This window comes from Phoxinus phoxinus, assembly GCF_949152265.1.
Source record: "Phoxinus phoxinus genome assembly, chromosome: 13".
Taxonomy (NCBI): domain Eukaryota; kingdom Metazoa; phylum Chordata; class Actinopteri; order Cypriniformes; family Leuciscidae; genus Phoxinus; species Phoxinus phoxinus.
Window position 1 is genome coordinate 2868256 of NC_136888.1, and position 26055 is coordinate 2894310.

General features: G+C 38.3%; 1 protein-coding gene across 3 annotated transcripts in view; it reads right to left on the minus strand.

Moving 5' to 3' along the window:
• Positions 1-26055, minus strand: part of ttll5 (tubulin tyrosine ligase-like family, member 5) — a 169311-nt gene that overhangs the window by 41161 nt on the left and 102095 nt on the right. For 2 of the 3 annotated variants that reach the window (XM_079633051.1, XM_079633052.1), the window contains 2 exons: positions 12168-12336; positions 1340-1533 (listed from right to left, as the gene is read on the minus strand). In XM_079633051.1, the coding sequence (XP_079489177.1) occupies positions 1340-1533; positions 12168-12336 (363 nt within the window). The remainder of the gene's footprint in view (positions 1-1339; positions 1534-12167; positions 12337-26055) is intronic. The other variant, XR_013800000.1, reaches the window with a different exon arrangement.

Sequence of the window (26055 nt, forward strand, 5' to 3'; positions counted from 1 at the left end):
AGGACGGCAAACACATCTTTCCGATCGACAAATGCCTTGATTGCGGTTCTCTGTTCGTCTTTTAAAATGAATGCGCTGTCGATTTCTTTTATAACAGACGCGATAGCGGAATCTAAACATCTCACTTCTCCAGCTGCAGTCGTCTTCATCTTTGTTGAAAACCAGTTCAACCCAACCGCTCTTTGATGACGTGGTGATTACGTAACCGCAGATCATCTGTCCATCATCGATTAAAGCCCGCCCTGGCGATTTGATTGGCTCGGCCTTCTGGGAGCCGAGCATAATTACTCCTCAACAGATCGAGTCCAGACCGAACTTCCCGACCAAAAAAGGCTGTGGGCGGGGTTCGGGCCGGCACCCAGGCTAACGTTTATTGTGTAACCAGAAAAAAAAAAGATTATGCATAATGCAGGACTTTTAATTATAACCAAGCCTGAAATACAAGCATGAATGTTCAACATGATTACATTTTCACTTTGACCCTCCAGCACTTTTATTTATTTATTTAAATCATAGCCATTGGAAGTGTAATAATTACATTAGGCCATATCACCATTTCTGTTTCCAACCCCAAATTTAAGACCTCTTAAAATGATCATTAAGAGTTTTGCTGTAGCATTTAAGATATTTTGAGGCCCCGATATACTTCGAGTGAAATCAAAGAACGAACTGATGTGACGTCATTTTGAACAGAATCAGGCCAAACAGAATCAGTTTCATTTGGAGTTTCATTTTGGGAGTTTGAAACCGCTTGTCAAATCCAACTTTCTGGAAAAGTTTGCTCCGGCTGGTTGAACACCTCCGAGCTCCCATTTATCTGTGGCAATTATGTAAAAGGTGGGTGTGTCTCTGAGGCTCCGCCTTCTTTGAGGAGTATATCTTCTGCGGTTTATTTCTTGTGTTCAGTCCGTCAAGGTCAGACGCGAGTAAAAACATGAACACTCAAGTGGAGAGATGATTTAGAGTAGAAACTGGAGTTGTTCGGCCCTATTTTAACAATCTAAGCTCATGGTCTAAAGGCAGGGTGCATTCGCTATTAACATGGTGGGATTTGCAAGTGGAAAGACTGAACGCTTCTCAAGAGTGCAAATAGATCAACTTGCTAGATCAAATATTTCAAGCTTCTTTTCACCCCTAAGCAAGAACCAAAATAACATTGCAGTGAGTATATCAGGCCTTAAGACTTTTGATGACCTTAAATGTGATCAAACTGAATTAAAGACATTTTTAGAGGTTTTAAGGACCCTTTTTGAAGCAGTTTTAGATGTAGATTGCTGACACAGACCCAAATGAAGTTCAGAAAGTGAAACAGTGTGGAAGGAACCCCCCCAGGCCTTACTTGTGGAGAGAGTGGACCGTCTTGCGCACGCGTCCGTCTCTCGGTGCGCTGCTGGGAGGTTTGGGGGTGAGCGTGAGGACGCCTGCGCTGCCCGCCTGACTCAGGGTGTGTGTGAACGGCTGGCTCACGGGGATGCTGGGAGCGTACGCTCGCGCTGAAACTGCAGGTGTGAGGGTGTGTGACGCCAGAGCGGCCTGAGGCACAAATAAAGAGAAGAGTTAGGGAACGTGCATGCATTCATTCACTGTGGGTTCCTGCATCTGACACACCACTGAAAAGAAAATGCTTGTGGATGCTAATTTAAAAGTGATGAATGGAATTATGTTGGGGTTTAATATTCGCTCATATCCAAGTTTAATATGCAGCATAAACTATAATCATATAGTTGTTCAGTTTCCCCTGGAGTATATAAAGGACCGTTTACAACCTAGATGGATCAACTACAGATGCAACTCGAAAAAGGAGAATATGGTGCAAAAGTTCATTTATTTCAGTAATTCAACTTAAAAGATGAAACTAATATATTATATAGAGTCATTACATGCAAAGTGAGATATTTCAAGCCTTTATTTGTTATAATTTTGATGATTATGGCTTACAGCTTATGAAAACCCCAAATTCAAAATCAGAATATTGTGAAAAGGTTTTCATAAGCTGTAATCCATAATCATCAAAATGATAACAAATAAAGGCTTGAAATATCTCACTTTGCATGCAATGAGTCTATATAATATATTAGTTTCACCTTTTAAGTTGAATTACTGAAATAAATAAACTTTTGCATGATATACATTTTTTTTTAGTTTCACCTGTATATTAGAGTTCACAACAAAGCAGGAAAACATCATGTTTATTATAGGAATTACGTAGTTTTGTCATCTGCTGCTTTAAATGCACAACTAATCAAGGGCTTCATTAGTTGCACCAGGTGTGCTTGAGCTAGAACACATGAAATAACTGAACTGGCTAGGTTTGTTGTGTGTCACATTTGACTGCATGCTATAAAAAATGGCATGGCATGGTCAAAAGCATGGTCCAAAAAGTTAAGAGAAGATACAGTATCATCGCCCTTCACAAACAAGGAACAGGATATAAAAAGATGGCGAAGGCACTAAATGTTCCCAGAGACACTGTTGGAAGCATTGTTCGCAGGTTCAAAGTTAAAGGAACAGTGGTAACAGCTCTTTAAAGTCAGACGGATTCTATTCGCTGTCAGTATTTGTATCGTTCTACAGCTGGGACAAATGTTTCTAATGCAATGTTGTATATCTGTGTTGTTATTGTTATAGTTATAGTGTGGGCTCCACTATTCTCATAGAATTGGAATGATTATTAAAACTTTATCGATGCAGTCAAACTATTGTTATCATCCTTGGTTTAAACAGGCCTTCACTGTGACGGCATCAAGACCTATAGTTGAGCATGCAGTTACACTGTGACACTGGCTCTTCCTGTCAAATGACACTTCCTGTCAAAAGTTTGGAAGCATTAAGATTGTTTAATATAATTGTTGATATAAGTCCTTTCTGCTCATCACGGCTGCGTATATTTGATCAAAAATAGAGTAAAAACGGCAATATTGTGAAATATTATCATTTAAATTAACTGTTTTCTAATTCAATATAGTAAATTGTAATTTATTCCTGTGATCAAAGCTGAATTTTCAGCATCATTACTCCAGTCTTCAGTGTCACATGATCCTTCAGAAATGTATTTATAAAAATAGAACAGCATTTATTGAAATTTTTTAACATTATAAATGTTTTCACTATCACTTTTGATCAATTTATGTGGCCTTGCTGCATAAAAATATTAATTAAAAAAACGTTTGAATGTTATCAAGGTTATTGAGTGTTTCCGCAAAAATATTAAGCTGTTTTCAACATTGATAATGTTTCTTGAGCAGCAAATCAGCATTTTAGAACAATATCTGAAGGATCATGTGACACTGAAGTAATTTTTAAATCATTAAAATAGAAAACAGTTCTTTTAAATTGTAATAATAATCTACTGTAATTTTGATCAAATAAATGCAGTCTCGGTGGGCAGAAGAGACTTCTTTCCAAAACATTAAAGACTCTTAATGATTCCAAACTTTTGACCGGTAGTGTGTATTTGATTATTCTCCTAGATATAGAGCAGAATCTCAAATATTTCTTCTTTGTTTACCATTATAATGTTAGCTTGAATCAAAATATGCTACAATTGTCTGTCTATTTCAGATTTTAATGAGATCTTCCAGCAGAGTTTGAGCCTGTGAAGGAAAGACCTTATCTCAAGTCTTTATTAAAAGCAGCATTTTTCCCTCAAGCCATTCGAGGTCAAGCACAACAGCCTCCAAAAGCTAGTTCATTCACTCACATGGAAGAAAGAAATGACACGGCTTATCATAACAGCCACTAAATACTTTATAATCGGACATACCAAAACACAGGAATTCTTCACATTTCATTCCTGTTTAGACAAGTTTTCATCCGAGTGTGCACTTGGACTCGGTAAACATATTTTCCATGCCGAAATGCGATTTAATGGCTACCGTTCATTGATTCGGAAGGGGACGAGAGAGCATTCTTTCCGTCTCAGTCCTCTGGCGTTTGATGAATGAGTGGACGGGACGCACCGGTTGGCGGATCTGAGTTGCGGGCCAGGAAAGGGCACCTTTTTAATGCTGCCAGGTGGCCACGGGCCAAACCGTAGAGTCTGAACCCAATACAGAACACAACCGCCCAATAACACGCTACGCAATCACAGCACTTTGCCTGCTTGCTTTCCATCTTTGCTCTCTAACTTCTGTGAACTGATTCCATCCGCAAATCAAACAAATCAACTCAACAAGAAGCAATTGAGATATATATATACACACACACACACACAGTTGTAATTGAAAATATTCAACCCCCATTGCAAATTATGTTTATTGGCAAAATGTACAGACTTTCAGCTGTTTGCAATGAACAGATCAAACAAAAGTAATTAAAATAGCTCAACACAACAAGAGATTCAGGTGGTTTCCCCAAATTAAACTGAAAATGCAACTTTTAATAACTTCTGCAGTCTCAAAAGTATTCAACCCCTTTATGGCAAGCATCTTTATTACTTAGTAGAACACCTTTTGCTGTTCTGACCTGCTGCAAACGAGATGTACAACCAGACAGCAGCTTCTATATTCAGTTATATTCTTGTGTTTGTGCACTGCAAAGGCCGCCTTCAAATCCCACCAGAGATTTTCTAAGGGGTTCAAGTCAGGTGACTGTGATGGCCACTGTAGAGTCTTCCAGGACTTCTTCTGAAACCAAGACTTGCTGGAATTTGAGGTTACTTGGGATCATTGTCCTGTTAGAAGTTCCAATGTCACCCAAGCTTCAGCTTCCTCACTGACGGCATGACGCTTTCTCCTAGGATTTCCTGACAATTCAATGAATCCATCTTGTCTTCCACACACTGCAGGTTTCCATTGCCAGAGAATGTAAAGCAGCCGCAGAGCATCACAAGCTCCATAGGCCCGAAAAGTTCCAGTTTTGTTTCATCACTCCACAGACCAGAATCCCAAAACTTCTGAGACATATTTATATGATTTTGAGCACTTTTCTTGTGCTTTTGGGTCAGTAGTGGTGTATGTCTTGGAGTTCCTTTTTGGAATAGCGTTGATAATTTCCTTTTTCTGCCCCGTCCAGGAAGTGCAACCACTGTTCATTTAACTTTGAACCTGCGAACGATGCTTCCAACGGAGTCTCTGGGAACATTTAGTGCCTTCGCCCTCTTTTTGTATTATGTTCCTTGTTTGTGAAGGGCGATGACATCTTCTCTTAACTTTTTGGACCATTCTTTTGACTTAGCCATATTTCTAACATACAGTCAAATGTGACACTCGGCAGGCCTAACCAGCTCAGTTATTTCATGTGTTCTAGCTCAAGCACACCTGGGTCAACTAATGAAGCCCTTGATTAGTTGCATCAGGTGTGTTTGAGAAAACACCTGTTTTGCAGATATGTGCTGTTGTGAGGGATTCTATTCAGGGGTTAAATCATTTTGAGACTGTGAAAGTCATTAAAAGTTGGATTTAAGTTCAATTTGGGGAAACCAATTGAAACATTTGCAAATAAATTGTGCCTATAAACCTGATTTGCAATGGTGTTGAATAATTTTGATTACAACAAACACTGGTGAGCGAAATGTAAAAATGTATCAATAGCCGCGTTTCCATTACAGATTTGCGCAAAACTTTCACGATTTTTTCTAAATATTGATACAAAACTATTGCAAAATGACGGCGTTTCCATTAACCGATGTTATGCGACTAAAACATAATTTTTTCCTCGCCATAAGTCATTAAAAAAATCATGGCAACAGACGTTGGTAGGTTTATATATCACAGCACTAGAAATTATTATTATTAACGGAAGGAGACGTAGGCGTGTTATGGCATTAATGGCATGGAAAGACCCTTATACTGTGAGCGGCACATATGAGCTCTTGATTGTGGCATTTCTTTGAGGTTTAGAATCCAGTATTCCTGTAATTATTTTGTCTTTTATAAATTTAATAAACAAGTGTCTCGTATTCTGTCCGAACACACCGCATCATCTACGTCAGGTGACTGTAAATGTGCAAAAACTGTATCCATTGCAGTTTTGCGAAATATTTATTTTTTGAATTGCCTAAAAAACGACCTCATGCGAACATAAAAACGTTTTTGCGATAAATGGGAGATTTTGCGAAATTTGTGTGGTTTTTTTTCTTGCGCAATTTGAACGTAATGATAGATATTTAGTCATCTGGCATGAAAGTGTAGTCACATATGCGAGTGATTTACTCGAAGAGGGTAGCCTTAAAAGATAAATCTATAGAGTGTGAGAGTGGGTAATGAAAAGTGAAATTAGTTCCAAAGTGCATTACAACGGTGCACGTCCTTTATTTATATTGTGAGATCAACAAAAGAAAATAGTGAAGCATACTAATGCACTGTAAAAATGACATCCAACTTTGTTTTTTGTATTTTTGGTCAAATCTTAGGGAGTTAAAAATGTAAAAGTTGCGTTTCAAATCACCATTATATTGATTAATGTTCTCTTATATGATATTTCAGCATGTAAAAAAACTTGCTTGGGTGCAAAGAAATAAAGTCATACACAACTAAGAAAGTTCTACATCACTATTACGTAATATAATATTATATAAAATGCAAGCTGATTGGACATGACTCAAGTAAAAAACATTCTTAATTTATTTTGAGTACATATAACTTATATTGTGTTTTATAAAAGCACTGACCAAATTTAATTTGGCATGAAGCAGAACTTGCAATCGTCTTTTGTTCCCTATTGTGATATTAAGTGGGGCGGGGCTTGATTTTGTCCATAGGGAATTGATTGGATGATGGTTGTGGTTTGCTATTGGTGGATCTAATGTGATTGACATGTTGCCCCGGCCTCACGCCAGTAAACATGTCATCAGAGATTTCAAGTAGATACAACAACATTTCCATTATTTGGGTCAAAATCCTGAAGCTTGTTGCCTCAAGTTTTTGTGTTGTCTCAAATTCAGATTTTTGACAATATGGAAGAATTGCACATTTCCGATGAAAACATGTTTGAATGTGTCAGTAGGAGTGAATGTGGCTTGGTTGAGTCTCAAATGAAGAGCAGTGCTTCATGGGGAGGTTTGGGGAGTATCCAGTGATACAGGACTGACTCATAAACCATACAAACCTACACACACTAACACACACTCTTCACTCGTCTGCCCATTTAATTCAGTTTAGGGCCTATGATGGACGCCTCCTCCGAGGGTCCCGTGGCTTAATGAAGCCCTCTGGAGACTGAGGACTGATTGCTTCACAGTGCCAGGGAAGAGGAGACCTCCGTCAAGAAAGGTCTGTGGGGGTGGGGATTGGTTTCCCATAATCCCCTGCAGAACACAACCAACTTGTGCCAAGAAAAACAAATCTCCAATTGCATTAATTGGAGACACAGAACAGTGACATCAGTGTGGCTGAATTGCGACACTATTATAAATGTGCATGCAGTCATGCGAAGTCAGAAGACGTGATGTTTACAGGATCTGATGTAAGTGTGAAATGCACAGCTGAAAGAGAAACATGAGTGGATCACATTTCATATGGACTAAATTCCACTGAAGAAACTGGAACGATTTAAGAGTCACTGATTATTTCGGGGTCCTTTATCCTTAAAAAATAAAGTGTACGCTTGCATATAGCAATGACTTGCACTCTTTCATGGGACAGGGAGTCAGTGAGAGATTGTTCTCTTCTTGGCAAAAGAAGCACGGAAGTGAAATTTTTCAGGTGAATTACTTAAAGGGATAGTTCACTTTGAAATTAAATGTTGGTATGTTTTATCTTACCTGAAGTGCATCCAAGATGTCGGTGTCTTTGTCTCCGCAGTAGTTTCAATTTTGATATTTTTAGGTCAAACCGTTCTTGTCAGTCAGTCGTATAATGCAGGTCTATAGGCACTGTCTCCAAAAGCATGCAGAGAAAAGTCCAAATGAAAAAACTCCCCATCGTAAGTGCACATTGATGGCCTAAGCTCGCGCGAACTCATCCGGGAGTGTTGAGTTTTCACTTATTCCCAATTTGTAAGCCTTCTATCTTGACGCACTACTCGCTTCATTGTTCAGGTCAATCAAAGGCATACGTTGAGCCGTACAGCCAATCACACGCGTTTCTGCTGAGTTTAAAAATGCAACGTCCAATCGAAGGTAGGGCTGTAAACGATTAATCGAATCCAAAATAAAAGTTTGTGTTTATATAATATATGTGTGTGTATAGTGTATAATTATTTTGTATATATAAATACACACACATGCATGTATATATTTAAGAAAAAGGTGTTATTTATATATAAAATAGTTCTATTTATAATATAATATGAATCATATAAAAATATATATGCAGTATATAAATGCAAATATTTCTCAAATATATACATGCATGTGTGTGTATTTATATATACAAAATAATTATACACAATACACACACATATATTATGTAAACACAAACTTTTATTTTGGATTCGATTAATCGCAATTAATCGTTTACAGCCCTAATCGAAGGCGGTTAGATTAGTTTCCGGGGAAGAAATCCGGTGTAAACAGATCAGATGGACGTGGTTGTGTAAAAGAGATAAAAACTATATAAATACTGTTGGTTTTATCACACAAACCGCTTGTTTCGTGTCTTAGGCCATCAGTGTGCACTTATGATGGGGAATTTTTTAATTTGGACTTTTCTCTGCATGCTTTTGGAGACAGTGCCTATAGACCTGCATTATATGACTGACAGACAAGAACAGTTTGACCTAAAAATATCAAAATTGAAACTCCTGCGGAGACAAAGACACCTACATCTTGGGTGCACTTCAGGTAAGATAAAACATACCAACATTTAATTTAAAAGTGAACTATCCCTATAAGCCTAAATATTTATTACAAGGATAATTTTTAAATAAGCTTCTTTTAATTTTATTATTAAACAAAAATGTGTCTCAAAATTAACATTCAGGTAGAGTGCTAACCATTTGCTATAAAACTAATTAAAATATTGAACTGTTCACACGCTGGTAGTTTGTTTCACTTTAAATACATTTGTTTAGATTTGTCATTTATAGTAAATGTTTCTAATGAATGCCACTATAATTTATATCTGTTTTATACTTATATATTTTATTGTATTCTGTTCTGAATGCCGATAAATGTAAAGGAAGTTAAATGCACATTTATAGTATTTATAATGCAAAAATTTCATTTTAATTACCGCCATATCACATTATTTCTGAATGTAATAATAAAATGTGACTTATACACCGATGCAACTCATGTTTTTTTTTTCTCTCAATGCAAGGCAATTTCTGACCGGTATGTAAATATGTCACCATGGTGAAGTAATCTGGCAATGAAAATATTACTACACACAGGGTAAGTAAAAATCTTCTAGTCAGAGCAGTTATTGTAGAGCCCTGTCCAATCATAAAGAAACACTATAGACTGAACCCTAAAGAAACACTAGTTGTGTGTGAGTGTGTGTGAGAGTGAACTGAAACACTGGTTGTGTGTGTGTGAGTGAGTGAGTGAGTGAGTGAGTGAGTGAGTGAGTGAGTGAGTGAGTGAGTGAGTGAGTGAGTGAGTGAGTGAGTGAGTGAGTGAGTGAGTGAGTGAGTGAGTGAGTGAGTGTGAGTGTGTGTACGTGTACCTGGTGGCGTGAGCGGTGTGAGTGTGTGTGTGCACCTGGTGGCGTGAGCGGTATGAGTGTGTGTGTGTGTGTGTGAGTGAGTGAGTGAGTGAGTGTGTGTGTGTGTGAGTGAGTGAGTGAGTGAGTGAGTGAGTGAGTGAGTAAGTGAGTGAGTGAGTGAGTGTGAGTGTGTGTGTGTGTGCACCTGGTGGCGTGAATGGTGTGAGTGTGTGTGTGTTTGTGTGAGAGTGTGTGTGTGTATGGGGTTATTATTGTTGCAATATTCCAAATAAATAGATTAATATTCACAAATAAATGTAAAGAGATTCACAAAAATGTATTGAATGCACAAATGAATAGATTAAGATACACAAATAAATGTAAAGAGTTTCACAAAAAATTATAAAATTCACAAATAAATAAAATGAGATTTGCAAATAAATAAAACATTTACAAATGTTTTCTTATTTTCAAACACAACTCTGCCTGGCATTTATTTGTGAATCGGTTCCTGTGCATTTGTAAATCGCTGCACACATTTGTGAATCGGTTCCTGTGCATTTGTGAATCCCCTCACGCATTTGTGGATTTTGAAACACTTCTAGCGCAGACGTGCAGAGAAATCCACAAATAGGTGGACTCCACCCACCGCCTACTCAAGCCAATCAGATAACGGCCACATCGAGCTGGCCAATCGTAGCACGTTATCGCTTCAACCAATCACGTTAGGCTTTACGCTCGGGGCGGGAAGTGGGAACTGACTGATTCTTGCATCAATGAAATGAGCACTGGAGCGCAGTAGTAGCGCTGAACTGTGTGTGTGGCAAAAACACTCTGTTTTCAAAAGATTGTTGGAGTTTAAGGCCTCTTTATATTTCCATCAGGATACACTCAGGGAATTATGATAATCAGAGATCCCGAGCATCATGAACAGTCTCTACACCGGCAAGAGGCGCGTCACAGCGCGTCAAAAGCAAAGTCTGTTCACTGCTGCCGCTGCAGTTTAAATCATGTAAAACTAGCATGTTTGAAATGTTAACACACATTCCCTATGTGACGTCTGCTTAGCTTTATATGCATAATCGTGCTCTTAACGGCTCTGATCGTAGCCTGCTTATTGACCAGTGCTGGTTAAATCATATCGTGATAGTGTACTGGACGCGTCGCGGGGCATTCATTGATTCATTGAAGCGGCTACTTCACGCAATTAGGACAAATGTTTTGTCTACCGCACAGGGTAGATACGATGCATGACACTATACGATTTTGCCTTTTAAAGCACAATCGCAGTGACAAATAGCAATGGGATATAAATAAATGTAATGTAGAATACCAAATATAAGCCCAAATGTATAAATACAAAAACATTTGTCCTAATTGCGTGAAGTAGCCGCTAACGTTACATCAGAAGTGCGGACATCCGTTTACTATCAATGAATGCCCCGCGAGTACACTATCACGATATGATTTAACCAGCACTGGTCAATATGCAGGCTACGATCAGAGCCGTTAAGAGCACGATTATGCATATAAAGCTAAGCAGACGTCACATAGGGAATGTGTGTTAACATTTCAAACATGCTAGTTTTACATGATTTAAACTGCAGCGGCAGCAGTGAACAGACTTTGCTTTTGACGCGCTGTGACGCGCCTCTTGCCGGTGTAGAGACTGTTCATGATGCTCGGGATCTCTGATTATCATAATTCCCTGAGTGTATCCTGATGGAAATATAAAGAGGCCTTAAACTCCAACAATCTTTTGAAAACAGAGTGTTTTTGCCACACACAGTTCAGCGCTACTACTGCGCTCCAGTGCTCCTTTCATTGATGCAAGAATCAGTCAGTTCCCACTTCCCGCCCCGAGCGTAAAGCCTAACGTGATTGGTTGAAGCGATAACGTGCTACGATTGGCCAGCTCGATGTGGCCGTTATCTGATTGGCTTGAGTAGGCGGTGGGTGGAGTCCACCTATTTGTGGATTTCTCTGCACGTCTGCGCTAGAAGTGTTTCAAAATCCACAAATGCGTGAGGGGATTCACAAATGCACAGGAACCGATTCACAAATGTGTGCAGCGATTTACAAATGCACAGGAACCGATTCACAAATGTGTGCAGCGATTTACAAATGCACAGCAACCGATTCACAAATAAATGCCAGGCAGAGTTGTGTTTGTAAAATAAGAAAACATTTGTAAATATTTTATTTATTTGCAAATCTCATTTTATTTATTTGTGAATTTTATATTTTTTTGTGAAACTCTTTACATTTATTTGTGGATCTTAATCTATTCATTTGTGCATTCGATACATTTTTGTGAATCTCTTTACATTTATTTGTGAATATTAATCTATTTATTTGGAATATTGCAACAATAATAACCCCATATGTGTGTGTGAGAGAGTGCACCTGGTGGCGTGAATGGTGTGAGTGTGTGAGTGTGTGCGTGCGTGCGTGCGTGTGTGAGAGAGTGTGTGTGTGTGTGAGAGTGAGTGTGTGTGTGCACCTGGTGGCGTGAATGGTGTGAGTGTGTGAGTGTGAGTGTGCGTGCGTGCATGCGTGCGTGCGTGCGTGAGAGAGAGTGTGTGTGTGTGTGTGTGTGTGTGTGTGTGTGTGTGTGTGTGTGTGTGTGAGAGAGTGCACCTGGTGGCGTGAGCGGCTCTGGTCGAGCAGTTGTCGGGATCGCAGCTTCTGCTTCTGCAGTTGTTGGATGGCGAACTGGAGCTGGTAACTTCCCGAGGCCGACGACTGCTTCTGAGCGCTGACCGGATCTCCATCACACACACACTCGGCTTCACACGCAGCTCTGGGACTGAAGAGAAACAGCACAATCATCACGACATGTCAGGAGGAAACTGTCCAGAAGCATTTCCGTGTCCCAGCAGGCCTGACCAGAGAAAACATCGCTTTACTGAAACATGTCATTAATGTAGCCGCTAACTAAAAGGCCATAAAACAGATTACAGCTGTTGTGTCATCAATTATGGAAAATTCAGTCAATGACGGGGAAATAAGGAAAAAACATAAACGCTGTCAGATCTGACTATAATCGAATGATAGGCTAATAAATCTCACAATGAATTCTCAACCATGAGTTTATTATGTTATGACAAGGAATATTATTTATATATATATATATATATATATGCACATGATAATCAAAAATTACTTAAAATATTACATTTTGTTTTCTGAAAAAATGATCAAAACTAAAGTATATTGTGCTCAAAACAAAACTAAAAAAATAAACAAAAATCTGCCAATGGGAAAATAAGTTTATTTTGATTTAAGAATGTTTAGATATTTGTACTGGAAAAACAAGACAAAAGCAATGAGGAATTAACCTTTTTCTTCTTCTTTTTTGCAGAATAATAAATAAAAGTATTAATGTTGTACTTCAATAATGAAACTAACATAATTCCAGCTGTAAAGCACCTCTAAAAAGACAATAGTGTCATTAATCACGTATCTATGGAAGTTTGTTTATGCCACAGAATAAAAAATAAAAAATGTATTGAGACTTTTTATCTTACAATTGCATTATATAAACTTGCGGTTCTGACTTTTGTTCTCGCAATTGCGAGCGTATATCTCGCAATTCTGACTTTATATCTCAGAAAAAAAGTTTCAAAATTGCGAGATGTAAAGTAACTAATAAAAAGTTGCAATTATCTTTAAATTTTTTTATAAATGTTAATAACGCGTTAACGCAAAATCATGTTAACGGCACTAATTTTTTTAATGCGCGATTAACGCAGTGCGTATTTTCTGTTTGACCCGTGGCCCAACCCCTAGTTGGAGAAATGGAGATAGTGTTGCCAGCTTAGCAACATTGCAGACCCCTTTAGCGAATTTTTTTTTCCTTCAAAAAAGCGCCCAAACCTTATTTAGTTTCTGAGAATCGGTACTGCTCTCTCTCTCTCTCTCTCTCTCTCTCTCTCTCTCTCTCTCTCTGCAGAGAGAAGCGCTTTAATTCAGTTAAACACAGATATTATGTTGCTTCTCTAATTCTACATGCAAGTATAGCCGAAATCACAGCACAGATACTGTCTTTATCTGATGTGTATTTGATTTCATCAGACGACGGCTCGATATCAGGATTTTTGTGCAGATTAACATCTTGGAAAGGAGAGCTGGTTATGTCTTAATGGGTCGCGTTTCAGTCACTATTTCATATTCATTCCGTTGTTTGACAACAGAAACAGTAAAATACACCAATGAAAACTGTTTTATTGAGAATTTAGCTTCATCAAAATGGGCACCGAGAGAGACAAACTAATGTAATAATAAATAATAAATGTACATTGAGCATTTTCAGAAGAGCTGCCCTGTCATGCAGAAATCTAAACATGTTTGTTTTAGTAAATTGCTCAGTGCAAAGAAAGAGCAGTAAATGGGAACCTGGTACTTCTTTGCTCTTTCTTCATGTGTCTAATAGACATGACAAGTTCTTTGAAAAACATATATGACCTTTGAAACATGTCTCGTCTTCATGCTCTGTTGACTAAGGTTTCAATAATAAACATACAATTGCATAAAGCATCCATATTTATTCATGTCCATAATGATTAGACTATTACAAACTTGAAAAGTATTAATTTGAGGTACATTTAGAACAAATAAAAAATGTGGATTAATCGCAAGTTAACTCATGATAATCATGTGATTAATCGTGATTAATCGCGAGTTAACTCATGACAATCATGTGATTAATCGTGATTAACCACGAGTTAACTCATGACAATCATGTGATTAATCGTGATTAACCACGAGTTAACTCATGACAATCATTCGATTAATCGTGATTAATCACGAGTTAACTCATGATGATCATGTGATTAACCGCGATTAATCACGAGTTAACTCATGACAATCATTCGATTAATCGCGATTAATCACGAGTTAACTCATGACGATCATTCGATTAATCGTGATTAACCACGAGTTAACTCATGACAATCATGTGATTAATCGTGATTAATCACGAGTTAACTCATGACAATCATTCGATTAATCGCGATTAATCACGAGTTAACTCATGATGATCATGTGATTAATCGTGATTAATCGCGAGTTAACTCATGACAATCATGTGATTAATCGTGATTAACCACGAGTTAACTCATGACAATCATGTGATTAATCGTGATTAACCACGAGTTAACTCATGACAATCATTCGATTAATCGTGATTAATCACGAGTTAACTCATGATGATCATGTGATTAATCGCGATTAATCACGAGTTAACTCATGACAATCATTCGATTAATCGCGATTAATCACGAGTTAACTCATGACGATCATTCGATTAATCGTGATTAACCACGAGTTAACTCATGACAATCATGTGATTAATCGTGATTAATCACGAGTTAACTCATGACAATCATTCGATTAATCGCGATTAATCACGAGTTAACTCATGATGATCATGTGATTAATCGGGATTAATCGCGAGTTAACTCATGACAATCATGTGATTAATCACGATTAATCACGAGTTAACGCATGATAATCATGTGATTAATCGTGATTAATCGCGAGTTAACTCATGACAATCATGTGATTAATCACGAGTTAACTCATGACAATCATGTGATTAATCGCGATTAAAGCATTTTTTTTAATCAATTGACAGCCCTAGTTTTTTTCTGTGGTGGAAACAAGCTTCCATGCTTATCAGCTTATGTATGAATAAAATAAAATAATGTGTGATGTAAAGAATGTAACCAAATTTCTTCATGGCACATATAGAATGAAAGCTAAACACTCATTTAGTGAGCAAATATAATACGTTATCTGTAGATATCTATAGCTTTTCATAGACAAAATATTCTGGTTTGATCCACATGTACCAAATACATTTTGTTGAAGGTTTGACGAGAAAAATACTTTGAGAGAATACTTCGAGTATACGCTATCAGACTCAAAATCAAACATACTTTTGTGCTTTTCAAAGCAATCCTGGAGCCATTCACCATAGTATGAATCGCTTGTGTCGCTTACTTGGACAATAACATCTTGTAAACATATAAATGTGAATGTAAATACAGAAGTGAATAATTCTGGAATAAACATCAGTTAAAGCAGCTCTTGTGCATGAGGCGACATGAGAACAGTAGAGCCGAAGACACTCGGGATCACAGAGTCATGTGAAAAGAGCCATTCTCATTTCTCATAACAGTTGGTGACCCATGACAGAAGCTCAAAGACCTCAGCACATCTACAACACAAGCTCCACGTCACCCGGACATCAGCTTCCACGTCTCATCATCTGCTTCACTTCTAGAGCAAACATGCGTATTACTGTCAGTCGTGTGCATGCACTAACTCTCTCACATGCTGATATGAAGAGCAACACGGCAATGCAAGCCAGACACCGTTCTAATCTCTCGGGAACTACTAATAATAATTAGTGCTGTGCAACATTAATATTAAACTATTAAAATAAAAGTTTGTGTTTACATAATATATGTGGGTGTACTGTGTATAATTATGTTGTATATATAAATACACCCACATGCATGTATATATATTTAAGAAAAATGTGTTATTTATATATAATCTAAATTATTTATAAAAAATACAGTATATACACTGTAAAAAAATATTTTCATGATTTATCACAACTTTTCATCTTTTGTCAAATCAACTTCGATAACTAATGTGTGAAGATAACATACTATTTTGAGTTTCTGTTTATTAAACCATGCTTCTTCATTGTATTAACTAAAAAATTTAATTACAACGAACTCAAAATTAAGGCAACAAGGTAACTTGCTTTTTTAAATTAAACCAAATTTTTTTTTTACAGTGTACATGCAAATATTTCTTAAACATGCATATGTGTGTGTATTTATATATACACAATAATTATAGACAGTACACACACACATATTATGAAAAACGTGCATTTTATTTTGGATGCGATTAATCGTTGCCCAGCACTACTAATAACACAAGCTACAGTGAAGAACACTTAGGCTGCATTTATTTGATAAAAAATGCTAAATAACAGTAATATTGTTCAATATTATGACAATTTAAAATAACAGTTTTCTATTTTAATAATGTAATTTATTCCTGTGATCAAAGCTGAATTTTCAGCATCATTACTCAGATCATTAGTCTTCAGTGTCACATGATCCTTCAGAAATCAGTATAATATGATGATTTGATGCTCAACAAAACATTCATTATTATTATCAAGCAGAGACTCATTTTAAAAACATTAAAGATTTTCTCGATCTAAAACTTTTGAACGGCAGTGTATATTAAAATATTTAGTTTGAAATGCTCGACTTCTGTTCAGCATTAATGAACCCCATACGTGAGAAAGGTCCGCTCTCAGAATGCTCTCAGCGCCATACAACAATGCATCATTTCAGGGAACAGTGCATTAAACGCAGTGAGATGTGTGTGTGACGCATGCCTGCAGTGTGTGTGTGCCGTGCCCCTGGCGTCCGCGTTCACTCATTAACACAACACTGTTATCCCGCGGTGGAATTTCTCACTCGCCAAACAGAGGAAAGTCCTGTGAACCCCGAGCCATCTGGGTCCAATTAAGCTGAATAAAAAGCTTTTATTAAAATGAGGGCAGCACTGTATCCCTTACAGCTATTTTTAGTCTCTCCACCTCTTAAATTCAACATGTGTGCATAAAAAAGCTTTGTTTCAGCAGTAAAATAGCAATTCTGCTACTCCTGTTTAACCAGAGGTCAGTCTGAATCACCTGATCTGATCTCAGCACAGAAAACTACTGTCAAACAGAAAAGCCCAATCTGAACGCCACTGAAAAACAGCTCACACACACACACAATGTGCTCGACTTGCATTATGATCATTGTACAATAAATTTAATCTTTCACTTAATCAACATTTGTTAAAATAGAGAATTCCTCAAATTTAAGTTAGATTGCATGTCTAGGTTTGAAGACATGCAATCTTTTATCTTGTATGAAAAGCAACTGTGCATATAAATAGCTGTGCAATAAAAGCTTGATGTGTACTGGCAACTACTGTATACATTTAAGGGTATTCCATTCATTCAAAAATTCATATAGTTTTGACATAGCCTACACAAAACTTTTCTGTTTTGTCAAAATACCTTGCTTGTCTTTTGATTGGACATTTTTCTTGGCTTATTTTTCTTTACGCTCCAGATATACAGTTTAAATATATATAAATAATTCTTTTTGAAGATTTATTTTTGGTGATTTTTGCCTTTGTTATGATAGGATAGTGGAGTGGACAGGAAGTGAGGTGGGAGAGAGAGGGGAAATGGGATCGAGAAAGGTCCATGAGCCGGGATTCGAACTCGGGTCACCTGAAGCACAGCAGCGCTATATGTCATCGTGACTACAGAAGCAGAATAATTTAGTCGACTAGCCAACTAGTCTTGCACACCCCTACTATAGTAATACTCAAGGGGTCGTCCAATAATGTCTGCATGCAGCATAAAAGGCTGTTAGCCGTACTGAAAGACCAGCACTAGCATCTGTTATCAAGCTGGTCCAGACTGATTTACACTGGTTAGAGCCGGTTTGGCTGCTAGACCATGCTGCTATTTTACTACCATAAGGTCAAAAACACGTCAGACACCCACAATTACGGACGACATTGCCACTTTTTAACGGATACGGTAACAATCATCAGCAATCCAATTGTCTTCTCACCTATACACAGTCATTTACAGTACATTACTCCTAAACTGGCATGATTTAGTCTTGCGAGTTTTTAGAGCAAGTAGCTAATCAGTGTCTGCTCGTTTATTCAAACTAAGTTGTCCTATAACAGACGAACGTCGCAACTGACGTCACAAACTACCTTGTAACCAATCAGATCAACATGTGATCGTCAACCAGTGGATCTCTGAGTGAGTGAGTGAGTGAGTGGAGGCGGGGCTCATTTGCATATTCATAGAACCGCGTATACTAAATGAGGCAAGGGTGTCGAGTTACATCCAAGATATTTTAAGGCATAAAGAAATATTTTTCCAAGGAAAAAACTTTTAAATATGTAATTTTGGTGATCAAAGATGAGTTTTAAGGGATACAATTATTGACTACAGGGGGACTTTAAATAATGTGTTAGCAAGTTTACAAAGCCTGTGTCAAATTGCGAATGATTTCCCAAAGAATCCACAGTGAAATGAACCAAACAAAATAATGCTCGTGTGAGACAATCACATATGTAAAAATAAACAGCCAGTTTTCTACCATTAGGCTGCTTTGGAAGGTAATGTTATATCAGTCCAGTTGTAGTTCTTCTGTCTGTCCATATAAGAAGTGAGTGGGCGGGACTAATAAGGTCATTATGACGAAGTCTTATGCTGTCTGTCTTGTGCTGATGTATTCCTCTCTATCACGTAATAAAAAGGAAAATAGAGCAAAACGAGTCATTTTGGCAACTTGCTTTTAATAAAAGCTGTTTTTGGACTAACAAGAAGTTTTGAGTTCTGAAACTTATACCATGTTTTTACTGTACAATGGCCGCTTCTCAAGACTTCTCAATTCAGGCCCCCTTAAAATTGAAAAATATTTGTATGTTCCTGCTACTGAGAGGGAGGAGATGGAGAAATGCTGAATGAGCAGGGAGTGACTGAGGAGGAGACGTCTCGGGATCCTCATTTCTCAGGTCCAGGCTCACGGTAGGGGCGAGTGGTCAGGAGGAGGACACAGGAAGACTAATGGAAGCGTGTGATGAATTGCACAGAAGATAACAGTGCTAGGCCTACCTGTAAGTTCCCTTGACTAAAAGCCCAATAGGATTTTCCCATTGGCTTTTGGATTGTTGCAGTAACTAAGCTCTGTTACCAACAAACATTTCTGATTGTTAAACGTTCTGTTCATCATGATAATCTTCAGAAATGAACACAACACAAAATACAATATTTTTGCAGTCAATAGATGTATCCCTTAAAACTCATCTTTGATCACCAAAATTACTTATTTAAAAGTTTTTTCCTTGAAAAAAAGTCTTCATGCCTTAAAATATATTGGATGTAACTCGACACCCTTGCCTCATTTAGTATATACGGTTCTATGAATATGCAAATGAGCCCCGCCTCCACTCACTCACTCAACTCGGAGATCCACTGGTGGATGATCACACGTTGATCTGATTGGTTACATAAACGAACTAGACCACGGTCACATGACTTCAACATCACCATCATAAAGCTTCAACAACTCTTTCAGTCTTTATCTATAAACAATTTCCATGAAAGTTTGGGTTAGAATAATTTGCGGTTATAAACACAACGAGGCTGTGAAAGCGACTAGTGAGTAGATGAGTTTTTATCTGCAACTCATTTATGGGTTTTGGCCTACATATATATGTCATTATTATTGCCATCACTCAAGTGATGTGCACGTGTGCCGTGACACTGAGATGAGGACAGTCTGGACCTTTTCATTATTTTATAAGAACTATTTTCTTTGTAAGAAAAGTACTAATTTCAAAGAAACCACTGTATCGTCACTCCTCCACACTAGGGCTGTAACGGATCGCAGTTGATCGTGATCCGTACGGCCGAGGATTAACTGCTAAACTTAACCATCATAGAGTGAAAGTTTATCATTTGGACGTGTTTTTTGTTGCCAATTTACACATTCAAATAATATTAAACGCGGAAGAAGAGGCGAAAATCGGGACTCACACGTTATCTGTGCAGAGAGAGAGAGAGAGAGAGAGAGAGAGAGAGAGAGAGAGAGAGAGAGAGAGAGAGAGAGAGAGAGAGAGAGAGAGAGAGAGAGAGAGAGAGAGAGAGAGAGAGAGAGAGAGAGAGAGAGAGAGAGAGAGAGAGAGAGAGAGAGAGAGAGAGACTAGGGGTGTAATTATTATATCGAAAAATAAAATACTATTCCAATTTTGTTCCAAAATGATGTTACTAAATGATCTTGCACAATGGAATTAACGTTACGTTTGATCAAATGAATGAATTAATCTGAGTAATAATATCATCAACACAACAGCAGTGACTGAGGAAACACAGCTGTCCGTCACTGCATCACGACTGCAGGTTAGCGCAGTGTAGCGCGAGTGAGCCGAGATGATAACTCATCTAATAGCAAACTGATTTTGAGACATATACTTCCCTTAAGTTTCGTTGAGTGAGAGGTTTAAGAACAGAAAACGCAAAGCTGTTAGAAACTTAAACACTGTTATCTGTGTGTCTCTGAAACGTGTCAGCGCAGCGCGTTCTCACTCGAGCATGAACTGCTGGCGGCGCCCCTGCATGTGGATATTATTGTCTCTCAACATAAACGTGAAACAATATAAACATGATAATCATATGCTGACTCGAGTGTATGTGTACGTTCTGTATGATAACTGGCGCAGTCTGCTACTCCGCTTTATTAGCCGTTTTTTTCCGTTCACGCTGCTTGAGCTTAAATCCTTTTGTTCTTTATATTTTTTGTTTACACATAGGCCTACTGTTTAATGCTTTCAACTAAAAGAAAACTTTAACATATATTGTAAGCTTGTTGTGTATATTGCCTAATCGTACACTTGTTCAGAAATGGTGGAATGTTTTTTTTTTTTTATTATCTTAAAAAAGAATGTATTTTCCATTAATCGTCACTTAAATAAACTAATATTCGAATATTCGATTTTTATGAGACCGAATATTCGAATGCAATATTTTTGAAAAATGCCCATGCCTACTTCAGACAGCGCTCGAACAACAAATCGATTCCTCTTTAGCGTTTCCTTGCCCTGAACGGACACATAAACACAAAATCAGTCACAATACCCGTCTAAATGGCCGCCTCGGCAAGCATTCTCTCGGTTATGTCATAAGTGAACAGTTGAGAAAGAAACCAGATGTTTCTCAGTTTATTCTGTCCATGATTTCGGTCTTAAAGTGACAGCAGCCTAATATTCCTGCTGTTGTTTCTGTCATTAATTATTGTTAAAGGTGCATTAAGCAACTTTTCATGTTAAAAATACCTCTTTTCTAACCCATACATGCTTAAACAATTGCCTGATGGGCTGAATGAGCCCTTCTCTGATCACTGAGATTGTCTCTATAATCCTGTAAAGTAAAATAAATAAGAGGGATTCGGGCCGGAGTTTGAGACTGGGCGTGACGTCATGCGCGTTCACGGCACGCTCACATAGCTATGTCTGGCAGGTTTGTGTATTCGCCGGCATTCTCCGTAGAAGATGGATTGTAAGAGACCTGCTTGTAGTTCATTTCAAACACCAACGCAAACTCCACGTAAGATAAAAAAAAGAAAACTTTTGTCTAGTGCGTGCACATCTCTGGCTGCAGTTTCGCTTGCCGCCAGAGGTGGCATAGTTCTGCAAAAACTCAGAATCTTGCACTATGCACCTTTAATAAAAAAAAACTACCGTAAATACAGTGAACAGATATTGTTATTTTAAATTTAGGCTTAATTGTTCATTTCTGTATTGTTCTTATTTTATTACTGACTGTTCACTTGTTTTTAATAATGTTTGAACTTTTTGATGTGGTATCGAAGAACTTCAAGTGAGCTTTAAGTAATATATTAAAAGCAAAGTTACATCCCCTCATATATATATATACATTTAATTTTTTTTGCTGATCCGATCCGTGGCTCAAAAATCGTAAATGATCCGAACCGTGAGTTTTGTGACCGGTTGCCCCACTCCTCCACACAGATGTGATAAAGGCACTAACACACTGACACTGAATTGAGTGATCTGATCGTAATAAACCTGCGCAGCTGTCGATACACACGACTGTGTGCAAAAGTTGAAGGCTGTGAGCAGGAGTAATCCTGAAATGCTATGGTCGGCACGAGGAGCCAAGGTAAAGCTGCTCAGTGGGACATTCTTCCAGCCTGTGACACAATCCAAAACCTTAATATTCAATAATTATGACATTCCATTACCATGCTAAACCACGTCGATTATTATCATCATCATGTGCAAGTGGTACCAATAACTTACTGGAAATGAATGTCTACCGACGCCAAGAAAAGAGGCAGCTGAAGCAGCCGTCCAAGTGGAACTAAAATTACCCAAATATTTCAGGCTTACGACAACGCTGCCACATACCTACTGTGAAAAATAATAAGCCAACCGCTCGCTCAGCTGCTGGATTCGGTTAGCAAACGGCCATTCTTCATTAACATTAGACTAAACGTTGCAGTGCCGTGAAGGGAGGAGCTGTGGGACGGACAACGGTTTGGAAGTGCTGATCCAGCATACCTGGCAGTTCCTGGATAACACACAACTTCAAAGCTCCTGCTTCTCTTTGAAAGACATTACGCTTGAACCCCCTTGGCTTTGACAACAGTGCACTTAACGGCTTCAGCATGTTTGGCACAGACCACTGGCCCCAAAATCTTGGATGTGGAGGAGGTGCTCAAAAAAGCCCCCGAACATTAAAGACAGCGCTGAGCAGTATATCACCAGATATGATGATGCATTATTAAATGAATGTCCGTTTTAGATTCGCCACAATTTTGCAGGCCAACACTGCAAAAAATGTAATGTTCCTCAGTAGTTTTGCTTGTTTTCCAGCACAAATATCTAAACATTCTTAAAGTCCCTGTGGTGAAAATCCAGCTTTTAATGTTGTTTATGTGTCTGTGGCGTTTTTAATCAGCTTTAAAGGGGTCATGACATGGGTTTTTTTATTTTATTATTATGTTCCCTTAGGTGCAATTATAGTATTACTATAGTTTTTTTTACAAAAAACTTTTAAAATGTAGTGATTTATGACCTTTCCCCACCCGGTTTCTCATCCTCTGATTCACACAGTCTGTTTTGGGGGTGTTTCCCCTTTAAGAGTTCAGTGTTAACGCCCACTGTTATGATTGGCTAACGTCAGTGCCTATGCATCAATTATTAACGCCCCCAGCCAGAACCTGTGCGGATTCGGCGTATTTAAAAAGTAGTTTAAAGTTTTAAATACATTACTTACAGTTTGCGTCGTCGATGTTGAGCCCAGAATAGTCGGCACGGACTTATCTTTGAGCAACAGTTTTCTGGCAAAGCCAGCATCATTTTGGGATTTGTTCTCAAAACAGTCATCCTTAAAATGTACAGAACAAACGCTTAAACTAACACTGCCGTGACTGAGACGTCCGCAAAAAATAAAGTGCATCCATTTTTCCCTGACGTCTGGATCTTTCGCAGCGTATTCAAAGATGTTGTTTATCCACAGCAGGAACAGCACATCTGCGTGGCATCGTAATTTCCCTGTACACAGACCCACTCGCTGTCCGCCGACTGAACACTTGTGAGGCGCGCGGGCGCGATAACGATACGAAATGAGCGTAGTTGTCTTGCGCTTTAAGCGTAGTTGTCTTTTGCCGGAGGCGGTCATATGCAAACGCTGGTACGTCACTTCGTACCGTGACGTCACTTCTTACCATGGATCCAGAACGAGCTGTATTTAGAGCTTGATTAAATAAATGATTCGTTTATAATGGGGAGGACGTCTTAAGCTATGAAACTTGCAGGACGTTTTAATGGTACAAAGACCTCTTATATACCAAAAGATCAAGGCACATTTGGTTTCTCATGTCATGACCCCTTTAAGACAAATCATGTGTAAGTTCATAAGTGGACAGCATTGCTGAGTATTTTCTGCTTAAAACTGCAGTGAACCAAAGACAGTCTCAAAAACACGGTTTGAATTCGCTGGTGTTTCTGACGTCACACACTACCTTGTAACCAATCAGATCAACGTGTGATCGTCAACCAGTGGATCTCTGAGTGAGTGAGTGGAGGCGGGGCTCATTTGCATATTCATAGAACCGCGCATACTAAATGAGACAAGGGTGTCGAGTTACATTCAAGATATTTTAAGGCATGTAGAAAATATGTCAGTTTAAATATATCAGTTTAATGATCAAAGATGAGTTTTAACGAATACAATTATTGACTACAGGGGGACTTTAAATCAAGATACATTTACTTGAGAAATGACTTGGCAAGATATTAAACTCTTTGACTAAACTAACTCAACTGCCAATGGGGTCAGAAAAATAAACTTTGTTTTCCTTTGAAATAAGTTTATTTTTCTACTTCCATTGACATATTTTATCTTGTTTTATGCTTAAACTCACTTAATTTTGATACATTTGTCAGAAAACAAGATTTAATATCATGACATATTGCCTCTCATGTAAATGTATCTTGATGTCAGAATGTTTGGATATTTGCAAGACAACAAATACTCAGTAAGTAAATAATTGTTTAGCAGTAAAGTACAAGGTGAAGGATAACGGCAGGAGAATTAGCTTCGGCTTCCCTGTAGTTTGGCGCGTAGCACACAGTAGCCAGCGGAAAGTTCCAGCCAGATGCCTAACAAATGGCATGCCACGTTTTGACCAGGAATGAAATCTTCCGCTGCAAACAAAAGCAGATGGGCAGAATCTTCTGGGAAAAGAAACAGCATTTTCTAACCGTTCATCCCCAACACTATTATATTTAACTGGCAATTAATCTCAGTGGAAAGGACTGCAGCAGCACAGTTGAATCCTTGTTTAACGTCTTTTCCACCCTCCACCGCTTTACAGTCAATGTAATGGAAAAAGTCCTAATATTAGCGATGAGCTGCGCTCTTAAATATGAGCCCTGACATACTGAAGCAAAGCAGCGATAAACCAAACGCAGGCATCAGAAAGAGTGACCGTCTGCTTTAGATATCACCATAAAACCACACGGCCATCAGCGTTACAGATTCTATATAACGGCTGGCCTTTCTTTGGTGGAAATAAAAACAATTTAAAAAGGGAAAAAGCCAGACATTCCAGGAATTCCCTGACAGTTCCATACATAAGGAAGGGTTGGACTGGAAAAACAGTGGAGGGAGATCAGGGCCAAAGTGTCTGAGACATTGTCACTCGCATATCACTGTAAAAATACAGGCGAAACGGCGTGTGTTTAACCCTTGCACCGCTTCACGCTCATGACGTCCATCCTGCTGTGATAGTGCAGGTCAGGAGCTCTGATAACATGACACTTGAACTTGAACAGTCTTCGGTCTCTCACCCCCTATGACTTGGTCTACCGCAGAATCCAACTCTCTGCCAAGCTTAACATGTATCTGCACACAGAGGGCCAGGAAAACACTGACTTCAGGAACACCATTTCTAGAAAGCACACTATATGGTCATAGATCACGGAGGAAATGCTTCTATAAAAATGACGTTTACACCCAATTTTAGACTCTCAGCTCTCTTAAAAGATTCTTCAGAGGCCATTAAACTGGCTTGTAAGTTTTAAGGACTGTAAACGGTTTGGCCAATGTCGACTAAAGCACCTATTAAATTGTCTAAAGATGATCACACTGAAGAAGTTCACAGAATGCTAATTCACCCTTTAGAAAAGCACTGTAGACTGCAGTTCTTCTGCATCATTGGGGAAAACCCCAGTGCCTGATACTGAGGAAGATGAAGGACTGCACTGCTTCTGTCTCACACGGATGATATTGTAGAAGCTGAATGAACAGGTAAAGATACCCTCTGTTTGTTTATATTCGCCTGGCCAGAGTAGAGTTTATACTGACACCTATTGGTGT